Here is an 18,535-nt window from a genome sequence, read left to right on the forward strand (position 1 = left end):
AGTTTTGGACGTGTTTCCAGTACTTTCTTGGATGATGGAACCTGGCATTTTTTTTCCTCTCAACTCCTCTTTCCTTTTTTCAAGATCGCCAAGGAACTGTGCTACTTTGCCCAAGCTGGACTGCAGACGTTCACTAATGTTGTCTGAGTTTCACTGTGAGCGCAGGGGGGGTTGCCTGGGATGTCGTAGAGGTCAAGCCTAGACTTGTTTGAAGTTTGCTTTTTCCCCCTCTTCTCACATGTCAAAGGTTACAGATTAAATTTGGTCTTGGAATGCAGCCTGGAACTGAGGATCGGAGATAGCAGTCGTAAAGAACTCAGTTTATCCACAACTGTGTGTGTGAGGAGAGAGTTTGTGTGTGTGAGAAGAGAGTTTTCTGTGTGTGAGGAGAGTTTGTCTGTGTGTGTGTGTGTGTGTGTGTGTGTGAGAGAGAGAGAGTCTGTGTATGTGTGTGTCTGCACATCAGTTGTCAGCATGTGTGCTTGTGCTGCCATGCTGGTTCTGAGCAGCCGGGCCACAGATGTGTTCCCCGAGGCTACCTCCATGTCAGCCCGGCAACAGGCGACTGGGAAGTCCGTGCTCCACGTCTCGGTCTTCTTGAATGGGACGGCAAGCTGCGCCGGCGGAGAGGGAGCGGCTAAGGGAGGGGCCGAAAGCCGAGAGCAGGAGGTGCCGGGACGAGCAGAGAGCCCCAGGCTTGGGAGTGGGGCGTCTGACCAGGAGCTCGGCAGGTGGCTTACCCCAAGCAGCTCAGTGGAGCTGGCAGGCGGGAGGAGGAGGCAGAGGTGGAGAAGGAGGGATGACGAACCTGGAATGAGGACAGACCGGTTTGCTGAACTGCTCCCCGAAATCTCAGTCGAGCAGCCTTCTCAGTCCTCGAAGGACTCAGCAGACGCGAGGGAGAAGGCTTGTGAATCCAGCTCTCTCTCTCAGGTCAAGGTTTCAGAGGAAGACCGCGGCAATGCTAATCCTGAGGACCCCTCTAACAGGCCCCAGGTGGCGGTTCTGCGAAGGACTCCGTGCAACAGCCATCCCCTAGGCAGCAGGAGAGTGGTGAGCATGTATGGCTCCCTCCCCGAGACGGAACAGCAGCGGCAGCAAAGGAATCCCAGTGGTAACCCACCGGGGCGTCTCCAGAGGCCCAGGAGTGTGTGTATGCTGGCCTCTGCCCCGGCAGGACGGCCCTCCTCCCCTACGTCTGGTGGCGTAGATCCCCCGGGGGTTCCTCTGCGCAGGAGCCGTCGAGCGGAACTCCGAGCCGTCGACGGCCTCAAGCCGGAGCTTCCGCCCGCCTTCTGCCTGCCCCCGTTCCCGAAGGACGGCGTCCAGAGGAGGACGAACAGGAACGCGAAGAAGCAGCAGCGCCCCGCTAGCATGACCGTCCTGGAGCTGAAGGAGCGCAGCGTCTCCCAGGATGTGCTCACCAGGGAAGTGCCGAGCCTGTCTCGAGGAGGCTTCCGCTGGAAGCTGTTTGGCAAGCCGGCGCAGGACAAGGAGCCAGCTGCTCCCCCTGCTCCTCCGGCGCCCGCGGAGGGTAAACCGGAGACCCCTAAACGCACCCTCAGCTCTTTACGCCGGAGCCTCAGCGTCCGCATCAGACGCAACCGCAACCGGACCGATTCCGAGCCGGAGCTGGCGTCGAACCCGCGGAGTCGCACGAGAAGTTTCGGACAGGACGCGCTGCGTGCCGCCCAGCCGTTCTCTTACCTGACCGGCAGAGCCCTGTCGCCGGCCTACGAGAAGGACGAGGACCAGGGCAAGATGCAGTACATTCAGTACCAGACGAGAGGGAAGGTCAAGGTGATGGAGGTCCCGATCCATCCAGCCAAGCTCGCTGAGAAACGGACCCAGGAGGAGCCCAGTCTGTGGCAGCTTATTGCCAACCGTTTCAGGAGGAAAAACCAGCCGACCAGCAACAAATCTGAACTTTATGCCGACACCCAGGCAGCTGGCACCTATCCCCCTGTAAGGCTAAAAAAGCCACCACCAGTTACCATAGAGACATTAGCAGCTAGAACTGGCACCAGTAAAGTTCAAGGTAAGCTCGGCGAGATGAATTAAACTATTACTACACACTCTGTGGCTTCGTAGCCTTTCGAGCTTTGAGAGGAATGCAATTTACATAATACAGAATGGAAGCAGAAGGAGCATTGGCATTTTGGCCTTGAACCATGTCCACAGGGGTAGAGGTTGAAACTCTGCACACACACTCCATGCAGCAGAGGTTAGAGGTATATAACTCCCATTAAGTGGAGGTCGTTTGTCTGAGTGCTTGCTCGCCGGCCATTGATTTCTCTTTCTTTTTCTCCTTTCTGCACGGTGGTTTGTTCTAACCGCTTGGGTTTTTGAAGGAACACCACTGACCACAAACCGTAGGACCTTTCAAATAAGCCTGTCAGATACGTGTCTATAGAATGCGATGCCCAAGTGCCGTGTGTGAGAGTCTGCGGTAATGGAAGGGGTTAGCAAACAGGGCACCACTTTGTGCTCTCTCTATGCATAAGATTGTTCTTATCTGGCGTTCTTTCTTGGTCTTTAGTGCTCTCTTAGCTGCCAGAGGAATGGAATGCTGAAAGATATTAGTTTTGTAATATCTGATAATAGCAATGCACAGACATGCATGCATGCATATTGAAGGCATGCACCTTTGCAGGTCTTCTCTCCCCTCAGTGTTTTGTGCAATATTAGTCTGGAGACCAGTTAATTTACTGTCCTCCATAGTACTTTATCTTAGGTAGCAACAACTCTGAAATTGTAGAAAATATTACTCATGCCCCCCCCCCCCCCTCATTACTCTGAAAAGTAGATTTGAAGGCTTAAGACAGTTGTGTTTATATGATAACAAGATCCAGTGCAGTGAATCTCTCACAGCCTTTTCTTTTTTTCTTTCTTTTTTCTTTTTTCAAAGAAGACAAAGTAAGAGGGTTAAAGTGTCCAGAAGCAGCTAGGAAGTCCTCTGGCTGTTTTCCAGTGCTAAGTTAGGAAAGCTTATACGCAGTAGCTTGTGATCAGTCCTTGTGCAGTCCAGTCCTTGTCACCTTTTCTTGATTACTTGGGTTAACCACAGTCTAGCACTCTTCCCTTGCGTACGTAGCTATTTAAAGGTCAGTTCTGGATTACCTTAAAGTGTAGGGGAACAAGACATTGTCAGCGAGCTGCCAAGCTGACATAGTAAACATTCCTGCTTCTTATGCAATGTTAGCTGAATGAGCTCAGCTAAGCTCTTTGTTTTGTCATAAAAGGTGTTTGCAGTTGAACACGTGTGTCATAAATGTCAGCTCTGGACGAGTACTGTAATTTTGTTCTCACTTTAAACAACAGATCAGCATTTTTTTTCATCACTAGTGAACAGCCATTCTTTTGTTGCAGCATTTATTTATTTCTTTTTTTTTTTAACAGAAACTCTGTTTCCAAGGAAACGGAGCCTTCCGCGCAGTGTTCGATTCCATCTCCTTAATGCAGCACTGTTTGCGTAGCACACCAGCACTCAGGAAGCAGGAATGTAGGAGTGCCCATCGGTGTGAGGTGGCTGCTCTTAAGATGGGTGTGCTTTTCTGTTGTTGTGCTGTTGCTTTGTTATGGAGCTTAGGGCAGGCGCTCGTCACTCGTGTCCCTACCTGCCCTTACCTGAGTGTTTGACAAGGCGCCTGTGGGAAACGCGGAGGGAGCCAAGGTGCTTCGGAGCCCTGCCCCCCCCCCCCCCCCCCTTCTGTTGTGGATGACTTAAAGGAGGCCTGGTGCCTGTCTTCACCTGTCAAAGAACAAAAGGCTTCCTCCTGTGGGTGTGTGGACTGGAGCCTGGCCTGGCCAGGACAGCTGTGATGACTGCCTGGTGGAGGAGGATGAGGAGAGAAGCAGGGAGAATTTGATTTGATGGAGATTATTCAGAACATAGTTCCAATACAAGCCATGACATTGATGTGTTGCACAGAGAGTATATGGTTATTGCTAATTTTCCACTCTTTTTCCTATTTGCTTTATGGAGTTTTCCACAGTGAAATGGGCATTCAATATTGAAAAGCTTGTCAAATTGAAAAGGAGGGGAAAAAATCACATGATTCCTCTATAAGCATGGTGTTACAGAAGGGCACACTACTTGGACTGTAATATTGCTCAAGCTGAATTCAGACATGCTGACATCCCAATAACTTATGCTCCTCTCATACACTGTGAAATTGCTGAAGTCTGTATACCCAGGAGTTTTGTAGAATATCAACTCTCCGTTTGGTCTCTGTAAAGGCTTGATAGCTCACAAAGTCTTCCGACTGAGCTGGGGAGACATGAAACGTGTTTTCCTCAGTCTCACGTGGAGCAGCAGACAGGATCCCGCACCCTTGCTGTTGATAAAGCTTAATCAGACAACTCCCGCAACCCCTGTGGCTCAAAATTGGGGGGCCAAAAAACATCGGCCCCGTTGCCGTTAACGCGATTGCCTTCCGCAGCGGGGGATCACACAAGAAGGAACGACAAGGCTTCCCCCGCAGCTCCGGCCTCAAGAGCCTGAAACTGAAGCGCGCGTGTGTGTGTGTGTGTGTGTGCGCGCGTACGTTCGTGCGTTCGGCGGCGGCTGTACCGAGTGGACGATGTAATGGTATGCTTTCTGACAGCCGCTGAGTCACCTCAGCAGATCCTCTTTTGGGGACTGCTCCCAGTGGAGGGCCTGAGAGTTGTGCGTCAGTGAGGCGGAGAGTTGGAGCATCCCCCCTGCAAAGCGCTGCGGTAACGTCGCTCATTAAGTCGGCGTTCATGAGCCACAGGGGAGACTCGTCGCGCGAGGAGGAAATGATGCTCTCTGACTTAAGGAGGCTGTGGCGAGCCATTATTTCCTTCACTTTCTGTCGCACCCTCTCCCTCGCTTCCTAATGTCACTTACTGCAGTGTGATCATTACGGCAGATCTTGATTCTCTCAGAAGTCACGTCGTCGGAAGCGACACGCGTTTGCTAATACTGGAAGGCTTGTTTTTGCTTAACGTTGTGTCATTTTTCATGGGCAGAACTCATGTCAACATGTTTCAAAACCCTGAAGGATAAAAAGATTGCCTGTGTGATTCATTATGATGCTTTTCCAGGTAGTGTATTGCAATGAAGTGCATTGAGCAAACCAGAATTAGTCATTAGGGTCAGTTGAGACATGGGGGAAAAGAGATATTAGTGTTTTGATTAGCAAGGTATTATGACACCTTTTCAGCCACAGAGGAGCTTGTTGGAAGCATGTATTTATTTTATTGTGAACATATACGATCAATGAATACTAAAATACACTCCCATAATCTTAGATAAATGATAGGCCAAATGATCTGGTCAATGAAGGCCAGAAGTGAGCGTAGAGATGCTCTATGAAGTTCTGTGCAATTTCCCATTTAGAATGTCCCCAATTAAATGATCTCCTGGAAAGACATGATCAGTCCTCCTTTGATGGCTGTTTCTGTGCAGCTGCTTCCCAGTTCTCCTGCACTCTCAGCAGCCTTGGGCCTCGGTTCCCTACCGATGCATTCAAACAGAAGGGAGCGGGGCCGGGATGCCTCAAAGAATTTGGCCTCCGCTGGAAATCTCTGTCATGTGACCAGAAGGGATTCCAAGCGCTTGTGCTCCCTCACCAGAACCTAAGCCAAATAAGGTCCGCTGTAGTCTGGGGGTGGGGGCGGGGGGTGCACTGCTTGCTGGTTTTTCAGGTGCAGACACTGAATCAGATTGAAGGGAGCATTTGTAAGAAATCCGTTCTACTTCCACCCCTGGCGGAGATAAGCTCTCAGACTGTTGTGCAGATCTGGAGTGCTGTCCATGAGACTTGTGATTGACTCATGGGGCTTTTGTGGCTTGTCTACGGAGCGGCACAGAGATATGTAGATTATGGCGGCTGATTGTGTCAATGGTGTGTGTAAGCAGGCTTTGCCTGCAGAGGATCCATCCGTGGGTGCGGGAAAGCTGGCGTAGTGAGAGCAGGGGAGTGTTGGAGTGCACGCCGTCGCCGAAGTGTTCCAAAAATGGGTTCTAGCAATCCTGTGTGTTTGCAACTTGCTCTGTAATTTCCCTTGAAGGGAAAGGAAGCATCAGAAACCTCAAAACCATGCAAGGGACAAGCAGTCGCTGGCACCCCTTCATGTTGTCTTTACTCCTCTCAGAATCTTTCCCTCCCTCTCAAACACCCTGTCTCTCTCTCTCTTTCTCTCTCTCTCTCTAATCATTTGCTCACATAGACTTAGTGTCTGTCGTGAATGCTGAGCAGTCTCCTCCCTTTTTCCCTTTATTGCCCTCTCTCTCACACACATGTACAGTACGTGCTTATTCATCCTTTCTGTAACACACACACACACACACACACACACACACACACACACACACATACACATACACATACACACACACCCATACAGTACGCATACACACATACACACACACACACTCTTTCTCTCTCACACACACTCACACACACACTCTCTCTCTCTCTTTCTCTCTCTCTCTCTCTCTCTCTCTCTCTCTCTCTCTCTCTCTCTCTCTCTCTCCACACACCCTGTATCTCGTACACTGAGAACACTTCCCCCTTTTGCGTGCTGTCCTCCTGCTCTCTGAACGCTGGAAATAAAGGCCTCTAATGTCTCCGCTGTGCGTTGCAGTTGAATAGTCATTTTGATTGGAACAGACAAGAGCAGCGGAGTGAAAAACAAGACAAACAACGCGCAGGCCGGCCAAGCGCTCATCTCATCCACTATGGACAAAGGCGGCTGTGTCCTCCGGAGTCATCACAGGGGAACTATGATTGGCCCAATCCCCACTCCCTCACCACTGAACTGTGGTCCCCAGGAAACCATTCATTTTTGGGGGGTTGGTTGGTGTATTTTTGGTTGCACTCCGTGCAGTTCTTTTTAGCTCTCTGAGTTGAAAGGGTATTTTCTCTTTCTTTTTTTTTTATTTTGGAGGTTGTTTTGACTAGGCAGGTCTCCAGCATATTACGGGCTAGTGTTCATGGAAGAGTGAACAGCCTCCCACTGATGTCTCACTTATGAGTTTTGGAGGGTGGTGGGACGTTGAAACACTGAACACACGGTCATCTACAAATGAAATACTACACTGTTAAAATGTTAAAATCACAAATTCCTACTATTACAAGCAAATCGGTTAGCAAATTGTAAGTTTAAGATTTTGAAATGTCATGTTTTGAGTAACTTGGCAACAGGATGGAGGATGAAGAGATGCTTATTGTTTGATTGCAAACCTCTCCACTCATGTTTGACTCCAAATCAGATGGCCTGCTCGATGCTTTTTCAGCTTCTGGCCCATTTGTTAGAGATGACCTGCACAATTAGTGTTGTGTGCAGTGGGTGGTGATGTCGGCTCTAGTGAGTGTTTCGCTGAGGAGAGTTGCCAGCCTTTGCTCATTTGTAAGGTGAGATTGATGCTAATGATGACTACACACAGCCTTAGAAAGCCACTGGCTCAATCCTGAAAGGGCAGGAAAAATGTGCCTCGTTGAAATGAAGAAAAGCCTTGGAATCAAGACTGTGTTATCGAAAGCCTCTCTCCAATCTGAAAAGATATTTGATATTTTATATTCAATATGATAATTGATATTTTAATGAAGTTTACCACAGGTCACCCCATTCATTTCAGCAGCACAGCAGAGAACAAGTGGATATACTGTATACCCGCGCGAACAGCAGTGAATATAGGTGCAGGCACAGTGTTTGCAAACAGGCCTCAACATGTACCGAAAGACACGCTGAACCAGCTGCTAATGAATTCGGGTTTGGCTCCGATCGCTGGCTAATGCTAACACGCCCCTCCTGTGAAAGGAACCAAACGGATGCATGATGGTCCTAAACAGCAGTATTGTTCTCAAGACGTCGCTTTGTTTCTCTCAGGCTTACCGGGCCAATCTCAGTTCAGCTTAGATCTGGCTATTAGCAGCATTTCCGAGGCTGTGATCCCTTCAGCTTGTAATTGGAATCACTCTCTGACTGCTCAGTACTCATCTCCCTAACAACCACCTCTCAGATGGTATCAGGTGACCCATTAGTCAGACGTCTGGAACAGGAAGGAAATGTTTAAGTGTATTAGGTTTCTGGTTTATGTCATGTTTCACTTGAATTGAGTGAAGTTGAGAGCCTCACCTCTGGAAAAGGGGTGGAATTTGACTGCAGCTGGAAGGCAACAAGCCCAGAATATCCTTATAAAAGCAAACGATGCCTCTTGAATGAAAATATGGTGGTGTTGGGCTTTGAAGGCGTCCTCTTGTTTTGACTGCGGCTCATTCATGCCCTTATCTGAGTTTCTGTTAAAATGATGGATGGTTCAAGGCTTTCATTCTTAACACCTCATCTCAATGACAAAAACTCAGTGAGTAACACTCCCTAGCCTGTTTAGATACATATACAAGACAACTGGTATAAGCTCCTGATGGAGTGAACTGCACGTTTTGGGGTAGCCTAATTCATGGATAAGAGGAACATACTGGTTATGTGTAGCTACTTGCTTGCCACGTCATATATTATAGTTATCTGAAAAGGTCCCTGTCTGGGTTGGCATGACTGTTATGATAGAAGAAAATACAGAATTTACCAAAAGGTCACGAATCACGATAGAAAAAGCTGTTTGTGATGAACAACATGGACCTTTTTCTCCCAAGAGAAAGTGGTGCGACTTGACCTTTCTTTGCAGACCTTCAGACTTTTTGTCAATTGTTTGAGCAAATCGTTGAACCTTACTTTTGTTGAATCTGTGTACAAAGCAAAAAAGCTTCTCTGTAGGACTGTTCATTGTCAGTAACATCAAGTTTATATGACGGGCTCTCTCACAGTCCTGTGTGTTAGGTGCTCCTATCGTTGATCTCTGGTCTTTCTGTTTCTCTTTCAGACTCCTTTGTCAACAGTCAGGAATGGACATTGAGTCGATCAGTACCAGAGCTCAAAGTGGTAAGTTTTCTGTGCCTTTAAATGAAACAATGTCAACATTAAGCTGATACTATGTCAATGTCATCAAATGGAACATTCTAGATTTTTAACATTTTAAATATATTTTTGTGTAGCGGGACCAGGTATCATTTTATGTCTGTTATAGTTTGAGCATGAAATCCACCAAGAATAGTTCTTGGCTGTGAATGAAGAAATTTGGACGGTAGCAGTTTTGGTGATGAAAGGGAAGTAATGGATAGGAGAATTCCCTCACCTGTGTGGAAACCTGTGCATGAGCGATAACAAGCTTTGGCTCCCAGCATCACATCAACACACATTTATTGTGGTTGAAAATGATGAAAATCAATCTTCATAAGGGGGAGAAAATTCTACTGAGGCACTCAGCTCTGGCCCAAAGCAAAAACAAATTATGCATACAAATGCTTATTGTATGATAATTTAGCTATTGAATGTTGTTGTATTTGCATTTGTTATTATTATTTAGACATAATCTCTTATGTAAAATTCTGCACAATGTAAAATGGAAGGATGAAGAGAGTGGAGTAAATGTCCCCTCTGTCATGCTCTGCAGCACATAACCATCACATTGGGTGCCTCTCTCCTCGATCCTCGATCCTGCTGATCTATAACTAACACTGGATAGACTATCCCATTGTTGCCGCCCCATCATTCTTTATGTAGATCAGTGAGGACGAGGACCGAGGAAGGAAGGGAAGATGTATAAAAGACTAAATGAGAGGCACCCATACTGTCACCTCATAGCCCCATGCTGCCTATAAGATCATTCAGCCTCCTCGTACAGGAACAGGCAGACACATTTGGAAGCAGTCCTGGTCCTGGCTGTTGTCTGTTCACTCTTTATTTTGCCTTTATGACTTGACTCTTGGCTGGGTTGTACAGAGTACATAAAGAACATGAACTATCACTGAATAGCTATGCGCTGTGCTTTTAAATGTGTTGAACATTTTTTATGAACACACATTTTTAAAAATGCTATAAAGAGCGCCAGTTTAAATGAGATAAATGCATTCAATAAAACAGTGAGATGATTGCTCAGCAAAGCTGATTTTTCAGTCATATATAAGCTCCCCTATTAAACAAAAAGTTAGTCGGATGAATGGCGTGGTTAGGAGTTACCAAATGTCATGGAATATGAACCATGACCTTTTACTTTCAAATGCAGGAGTAGAGTGAAAGATTAAATCTTGATAGGCGTAGTGCAGTGTCTTATCTCAGTCAGTCTGTAAGCATAGTAAATATTGCTATTCTATCCCCCTTCACAGCTGCCTCCAGGTTACATCCTTAAACTAACAAAGAGCGTTAGCTTATCTAGATTCACTGGGCCTATCTGTGCGATCACATGCATTCCCTGCCACTTTTCTATAGTCCGTGTTATTACTCATGTTAAAGTTGCAGCTCTCCCACAACAAGGCTCTATTATCCGTCTTTAGGAGGGCTTGGCTGTGTTGGATCTGTTTCTTTTTTCCCTCCTCCAACTTTTAAGACGGCACACAGCTATCTCCCCTGTAATTAGCACCAAGCGTACACTTGCGGCCCACCCACGACCTCCGGCCCGAGGAGAGCGAGAGGGGAGGGGGCGTCGTGGTGTGACGTGGTGCGGTGCGGTGGGTAGACCAGAGGAGCAGGCCGACTGTGCGTTAGGAGTCTTTGTTCTCCCCAGACACGCCGGCTCATCCACCCCAGCCTGTGGGAACCACCTAGGTTGACGGTAATCCTGAAAGTGGAAAAGTTACATGCCCCCCCTCGCCCGCTCCCTCGCTCGCCTCTGCCCCACCCCACCCCCACAAGTCTGGCTCTGCTGCCCACTTCTTCTCGGCCCCCCCACACGCCCCCCACGCCCTTCCCCCGGGCGCAGATGACTGTGAGGAGGGGGGCGTGGTGAGAGTAGGTTTGGTTGGATGCGGAGTCTTTACTCAGTCTCAGATGAGTGTGCTGCCAACTTTCCAGCTCCTGCATGCATGTTGTCATGCCATCATGGAGCTTTGTGCTGTAGGCTTCACTGTATGCTGAGCCGCATCATTAGCGTTTGCTGCTGTTCCCTTGTTGTGGGGAGTTGTTTTGGTCATCAGCTGGATGTTTTGGGTTGAAGGGTGTTAAGCCATCTTGGCTCGCCCAGCTGTGTTTAGGCGTTCAGGGACACACTTCATTAGAGACTACAGCTGCCTAGAGTGCCTGCTTTAAAGAGCGCAGTTAAATGGACTGACTAGAGTCAGAATACAGTGCTTCACACAGATGCACTTGCATTGGTATCATTGGCTCATATGTTCCTTATGAAATTCAGGCTTTTGGTGAAAACCTGGCCACTGATTATTTGAAGTCTTCACTTTCCAAACTAATGGCAGAATTGGAATTAGCTGAAGGGGTCTGTGTGAAGCTCCCTGCGTGTTGCTGAAATGTAACAATTGATTAAAGAACCCCTTCATGTGAAGCCTAATAAATCTGACTCCACTTAATTCAGAAAGATACTCAGTGTTAATTGCTGATGGGTTAATGTGATATGGCTACCCCTAGGCTGACTCATGGTCATATCTGTGGATCCCCACTGTCTGTATACGAGTGCCCCCCTTGTCTGCTTATTACATTTTGCCACTGCCAGATCATTTGAGCATTTTCCACGCCCAACGTGGTGCCAGTCTAATGCAAGTCCAGATGTAAGTGTCTGGGCTGGAAGCGTCCAAGATCCAAGATGCTATCATCCCAGAGACGTACATCCTTACATCATCAAAAAGAACAAAAGACAAAAAAAAATATCTAACATCCTATTGCTTGTCACCGAGTGGCCTCACTCTGATCTCCTCCTGTCATGCTCTCCAGCCGCTTCTGAGGAGCTGTGACCAGCAGGCACACGGTCGCTCAATGCTGTTCTTGTGCCACTTGAACGGCAGGAAGCTGAATGGGTCAGAGGCACATCAGCGGGGCCGGAAATTGGCAGAGAGAGGGCAACGATTTTTTTTTTTTGGCTAAAAGTAGCCCAGGAGAGAGGAGAGGATTTTTATTAGACGACTGTGATCCAGCCTTTGTTTCTCAGATAGAGACGGCCCAACGTAGTTCCTGATCGTGCCCTTGTTTCTCAGATAGAGGCGGCCCAACGTAGTTCCTGATCCTGCCCTTGTCTCTCAGATAGAGACGGCCCAACGTAGTTCCTGATCCTGCCCTTGTTTCTCAGGTAGAGACGGCCCAACGTAGTTCCTGATCCTGCCCTTGTTTCTCAGATAGAGACGGCCCAACGTAGTTCCTGATCCTGCCCTTGTTTCTCAGATAGAGACGGCCCAACGTAGTTCCTGATCCTGCCCTTGTTTCTCAGATAGAGACGGCCCAACGTAGTTCCTGATCCTGCCCTTGTTTCTCAGATAGAGACGGCCCACCGTAGTTCCTGATCCTGCCCTTGTTTCTCAGATAGAGATGGGAGCAGAGGAGATAAGGGAATGTGAATGTCAACGTACAGATGGCCTTTTGCTGGTTCCCATCTTGTTGAACTACACTAATGTATTGCTCTTTAAAAAATGAACTCGTACATGAACGTACAAGTGTCAGACTTACTCCAATTACCCCAATTATTCGTTTTATGAACACCCCCAAAGAGCCCTTTTTTTGACCGAAACTGACTGTGACCGCGTGCTTAATGAGAGATTCCCAGATCTGCCACTGGCGCACTTATCAGAGTCATGACGTAAATACCATTCTTTCTCAACATGCTTTTGTTCCCCCACCTCACTGTCAAAGCACGGGCCTCCAAATGTGAACAGGTCACTGTGCCACGGCCGGAACAACGGTCGCTAATAATAGCGCCCTGCCGCGAGCTTGTCGGATGTGTGTGTAAACATTGTCTGCTGTCGTCTGGCAGGGCATCGTGGGGAACCTCTCGAGCGGGAAGTCGGCCCTGGTGCACCGCTACCTGACAGGAACATATGTTCAGGAGGAGTCACCTGAAGGTAAGCAGAGCAGCCTGGACAAAAGGAGGGTGGGGGTGAGGGGTGGAATAAACCAGCAGCAGACGGCTGATACACCTGACCCCTGTCTGACGTGTGTCTGTGTTACAGCCTGGGGTGTGTGTGTGTGGGGGGGGGGGGGGATGTTGAAATCCATACCTGTAAGGTTCATGATCACCAGAAATGCAGAAAGAAACACTATTATTCTGTTTACTCTCTAAAGTAATTTGATTTGAATGAGAATTAATCTGTGGGAGTTACAGCCGATGGAAAAAATTTCAAAATGTTAAACTCACATAATATTATTATGTGGGTGGAAGTGAAGTACTGATGGCAATACAAATGTCAATAGTGCATGTTTGGAAAATGGACACATAGAAAAAGTAACTTTGTGTGTGTGGGTATGAACTTTACTTTGATAAGTGCCCATGTTTATGTTTTGCGCAGGCAGAGACAGAGTTGTCGTTTTCAGTGGTCTCATCTGAGATGAAAGGAGGTGAAAGTGAAGGCTGTAAGCCAGAGTCTCCTCTGGGTTTATAGAGGAGCTAAGCTAAGATTAAGCTGACGATAGGAGTCAGAGATGGTGTGCTGTTTTATACACAAGTCACGTTGTCTTGACCGTTGGCGAAGATAAAATTGGATCTGAGATGATTTTGAATTTTGAAATTAGGTTTGAAATGTTGCTTGAACTTCAGGAATTTAATATTCTAATAAACCAATCCAAGTGATTAATGTGTTCAATCATTAAAGTGTGGTTTGATTACCCAACTAAGCCTTTTTCTTTGGGAATTTCTAATGTCCCTAGCTACTGGACAAATGACTTCAAGCAATTAATCTGAGGTGTCTACTGTGACCCTTATAATCACATTTCCCCACTTTAGAAGCAGATCAGTGCTCGATACATTATCATTCCTGGGGTGTTTCTCGATGTCGTTTTCAAAGAGGTGTTGATGTGATGTGAGGTACGAGGTGAGCTTTGGTGAGTCATTGCTGTGGTACCGACCGCCTGCTCTCTCCCTCATTACCCCGTTACTCATTTGCGCAGGCGGAGAGAGGTGTGTGTTTTATTCATGTACTCTGGAAGATTTCTTTTAGTTAGTCTTGACGGAGAGTAATTTGACTTTCTCATTCCCTTCTTTTGTGTAGTAGTGTGACTGTGAGGGGATATTGTTCAGTGGAATGACGGATGCCTTCAAATTAGCTTTTGTTTTTGTTGTCATTTGTGCCTTTCCTGCTGCTATTTTCACACGTTTGTTGGTGCATTGCCTCTCCTACATATCTTTTAAAAAAAATATATATTCATACTTTTGTTGTAATCTTTTTAATGTTCTAACAGTGTTGCTATGGCAACTGTAAGTGTGTCCTGCTGATTTTGTGTGTGTGTCTGTGTCTGTCTTTCTGTGTGTGTGTGTGTGTGTGTGTGTGTGTGTGTGTGTTTCCATTCATACGGTCTGGTGTGCTAGTATGTGTGTTTGTTACATCATGCCCTATCTTTTGAAGTCTTGATCCTGTGCCATGAATGTAAACACCTTTATTGCGGGCTTTCTGTGTAAAGCGCTCGCTCGCCGTACAGCCCAAAGCTGCTCAAGCTTCGCATTCTCTCACCCGAACTGAGGGGTGAAACGCATAATCCTTTCATAATAAGGCTTTTTGCAGAATGACTTTTCCTGTGTCGGGCAGGAAAGGTTGGGGGGTGGGGAAGAAATTAAACTCCAGTCCCTACAATCCTATTGGCACAGGTGGACTAGTACTGGCAGCGCTCCAAACATGTTGTAGTTAATGCTGAAGATCATAACAAAAACAATGCACTGTTTTTTTTTTTTTTTTTTTTCTTATCCGCACATGTTTGTCTGAGAACTGATGCCGTTTTAAAAGACAGGAGAATGAGGTCACGCAGGGGTGCATTTGATGCTGTGTTAATCATCTGCGTTACTCACTCAAACTGACATGATTGGGCGAGCCAGGCAGTACAGACAGGCTAAAATGGCTGATGATGATGATGATGAGTCTGGAAAAGTTTGGGTGTTTGTTGTGTATGACTACCCATGGCATCTGCTTTGAAGATACTTTCTGTGGCAGAAATGGGTTTGCCAGCAATAGGCCAATTTATTGTTGTTCTGTTTTGTCCCCATTTGACTCAGAAGATAACTCTGCAATGTAAGGAAGTGGGTTGGTCAATTGTAAATGGCCGCATAAGAGTACGAATAGATATAGCCTTGCCTATATAGTGCTTATATCATGATTGTTCAACAACTGGCTTTTATAAGTCCTAATGCGTTTCTCTAAAAAAAGAATGTCTTCTCATAGATACTCACGGCTACTGCTGCTATCTTGAGTACTTCATAGAATAATGACGTCATTTCATTTCCCATCATGAGGCCTCTTGGAGTCAAGAGAATAAGGAGAGGCCGGGCCAATCTGGTTGAACAAAGTGCCAGAAGTGGCAACTGATGGGCTGCCAAAGGTGTGTTTAAAGCAAGGAAAGTGCTTTTCGCTTGAGAATTGAAACACGCCCTATTGTAGTGGTGCACTGCTGGAATCCTGGGTCATGCTGCCCCAATGAAGCCATAACAATGATGCTATTAACGTTAATAAGAAAACTGTGCATTTCCATTGTGTCATGTGATGGTTGTATCAGGTATTAATTTGTATAGGCTTAGGAGTTGATTATAATTATGAGGCACTTCACATGTCTAATGTTTTTTGACAGTAGTTGTACCATTTAAGTTCATTCCTGTAGTCAGCATATAGTGTTCTTTGATTTAGTAATTGCTCAGGCAATAATTGGCAGAGTGTTGCTGTAACCAGTCCAACATATGGGCAACAGGGTTGATTTTCATAGAACCTCGCAGCAGGTTCTGTTTGATGTCCTCTCATGACTCAGCCTCCATCTTAGTTGCCTTTATTAATGCACCTCCTTTGTTGCCAGATTACGCAGCTCCATCGGTGAAAATCCTCCAGACAGAATGCCATCAAAAGCCGCCGTTTCCTTTTTGCCACATACAGAATTAAGTCGAGGCAGATGTCTTTCATTTCTCTCGCCATTCGCGTAGAGACGAGCGAGCGCTGCTGCTGTCTGAAATTGGCCTCCCCTTCGAATGCCCGTGTCCTGTATCTGTCCCCGCTCGGAAGATGTGTTAAAAAAAAAAAAAGAAGTGAAAAACCCTATTTAATTTGAGCGGTCCTCAATGGGCTGTGGGTTTCATCAGGCTGGGCTATTGGAGCCTGTGGCAGAGGACGTGGAGACAGAGATGGGTGAAGAGGCTGGAGGCCAGCGCACTTTTCTCGAGCGCAGACACGAACAAAGGGATGAGATTTTCTCTCTCTCTCTCTCTCTCTGTCTGTTTTCTGCCGTTTTTTCCCTCTTCGTTCTGTTGGGGGATTACGGTGTAGCTTATCACTTCATTGCATTGCGGTGGGAGATGTTTTGTTCGTCTCCGTGCTGGAGACTAATGAGCTGCACACACCAGCGCTACAGTACGCGAGCTCTGTGGCGACACATCACTCACTCACAATGGGATTACTGGGGGGAAAAAAACGAATCCTGATTCTGATATGGCAAGAGAATGGCCGTGGCTGTATTTTTTGCCATTTCACTTCCTATGTAAAACCCACCGAGAAATAGTGGGTTCCTCTGTGATCGAAGGACTCAATGCCCAAACGCTGCGAGCACTGATGGTCTGATGGATTTAATATATCTTTCCAGGATATATTTGGGTGCATATATTTGGCGATTGTCACTGCTGAGAGTATTACTCCCACCACGCACATGTCTTTGGCTGATGCCCTGCTGTGAGTGGGTGACTAGTGGGAAGTCAGAATACCAGGCCCAGAGGATGGGTGCCCAGCTGGACCAAAAAGCACGAGCCACCCATCGCCAAAAATGACGCAGAGCGTGCCGTGTATTTTTACAACCCATTTCTGCCTTTTGCTTTTATTCTTTCTACTGACAAGTAACTCCGCAGGTCACCCCGCCCATGTTTGGACTTTGTGGTGTGATTTGAGTCATGGCCTCTTAAGGATACTAAATTTGAACAGCGTCTGCCATCCGCCCGGGCTTCATTAGGGGCCGGTGGTGGCTAGAGAAGGGGTTGCCTCAGTTACCGACTGTTGTCATGGTGTTATGAATGCTTTGTGCCTGAGCGCTGTAACTGCTGCTAGGGTCGCTAGGAGAGGCTTGTTGGGCGAAAAGGGCTGGAATAGATGGAGTGTGATGGATGTGAAGAAAAGGGCTGGAATAGATGGAGTGTGTGTGATGGATGTGAAGAAAAGGTTCATCGTTAAATTCATTAAATGAGCTGGTTTGCACTCCTGGGAGGAGGCATTGACGCCTCTGCCATCTTGAAAATGCCTTTCTGTAGCTTTTCTATCCATTTAATCCTTGATGCCTTGATGGATTTTCAAAAGATTCTTTTGACTTTGAGATCTTACTGAGAATACGTCTGTGCTCCTCTTGTCATTATTCCCCCTCTTTTACTCCTCTCCTCCTTCTCCTGCTCTTCCCATCCCCCTCTCTGTCTGCTTCTCTCAGGGGGCCGATTTAAGAAGGAGATCGTTGTGGATGGACAAAGTTACCTGCTTCTGATCCGAGATGAAGGAGGACCTCCAGAGCTACAGGTAGACTCCTCGTTTTGATCCTCTCTAGTTCAGTCATGCACTTTCAAAGTGCGATTGAACTACCTCACTGAGAGTTCAACAGACAACACAGATTCTCCCAATTAAATATTAAATTGATTTTGGAAAAGAGCCTTATGAGTGTAGCCATACTGGAACTAGTCATTAGCAAGGTCATTATCAAGGTTTAGAGGGGATAGGCATGCTGCAGTCTTTGTGTACATGTTTGTGTACGTGTGTGCATGCATGCGCATTGCGTACACCGAAGGTGGGAAGGAGAGCCTGTGTGTGCCATCTGTATAGCTGGTCTCCTACACAGGGAGTAGCAGTCTAATGAAAGTGCCACATTTACCTGCACCAGTGCAGCATGCATCATGTGGGCTGTCTGTACACTAGCCTGCAGTCCCAGTGCAAGTTAATGGGGAGCTGTATGTGCCTTTGGTGGCCCTGGTAATTAGGCTCCTTAATGAAGGGCCTCCATTACAGAGCTCCCCCCGCGGGGGCTCAGGGAAAACGCTGGGGCTCAGATTCTCACCATCACAACTCAACAAACATGATGTGTGTCTGTGTGTGTGTGTCTCTCTCTCTCTCTCTCTCTCCCTCTCTCTGTCTCTCTCTCTCTCCCTCTCTCTGTCTCTCTCTCTCTCTCTCTCTCTCTCTCTCTCTCTCTCTCTCTCTCTCTCTCTCTCTCTCTCTCTGTCTGTGTGTGTGTTATAAAGCTACAAGTTAGATTAGTACTCCTAAATTGCGACAGGCTTCTGCTGTGAGTTGTCAGCATCAGTTAAGGCCTGTGGGTTTGCTCCAATGTCTCTAGGAGTGAGTAGGCACCGCAGTGTAATAAACTCACTTGATCGATGGCACTGTTCATTCAGATCCCCTCTGTAGGAATGCATTGGAGTTAAGCACAGTGCTGCTGCTGCAGCTACACTGCCCTCCGCTGGTGGTCAATGGAAATACCTTTGTTATTTTCACATGTTTATATTTGGCTGCTGGTGATTATTGATTTACATGGAAGCAAAGACAAGTGTGGGTTTTCTGAGTGAAGCAGTTCTTCATATCTG

General features: G+C 47.0%; 1 protein-coding gene across 3 annotated transcripts in view; it reads left to right on the top strand.

Annotated features, from left to right (window-relative positions):
- Positions 1-18,535, top strand: part of agap3 (ArfGAP with GTPase domain, ankyrin repeat and PH domain 3) — a 131,903-nt gene that overhangs the window by 51,901 nt on the left and 61,467 nt on the right. For 2 of the 3 annotated variants that reach the window (XM_062527254.1, XM_062527260.1), the window contains exons 2-4: positions 8,852-8,910; positions 12,776-12,863; positions 17,392-17,477. In XM_062527254.1, the coding sequence (XP_062383238.1) occupies positions 8,852-8,910; positions 12,776-12,863; positions 17,392-17,477 (233 nt within the window). Of the gene's footprint in view, positions 1-798; positions 2,039-8,851; positions 8,911-12,775; positions 12,864-17,391; positions 17,478-18,535 lie in introns of those variants that run through there. The other variant, XM_062527245.1, reaches the window with a different exon arrangement.

This window comes from Sardina pilchardus, chromosome 2, assembly GCF_963854185.1.
Source record: "Sardina pilchardus chromosome 2, fSarPil1.1, whole genome shotgun sequence".
NCBI lineage: Eukaryota > Metazoa > Chordata > Actinopteri > Clupeiformes > Clupeidae > Sardina > Sardina pilchardus.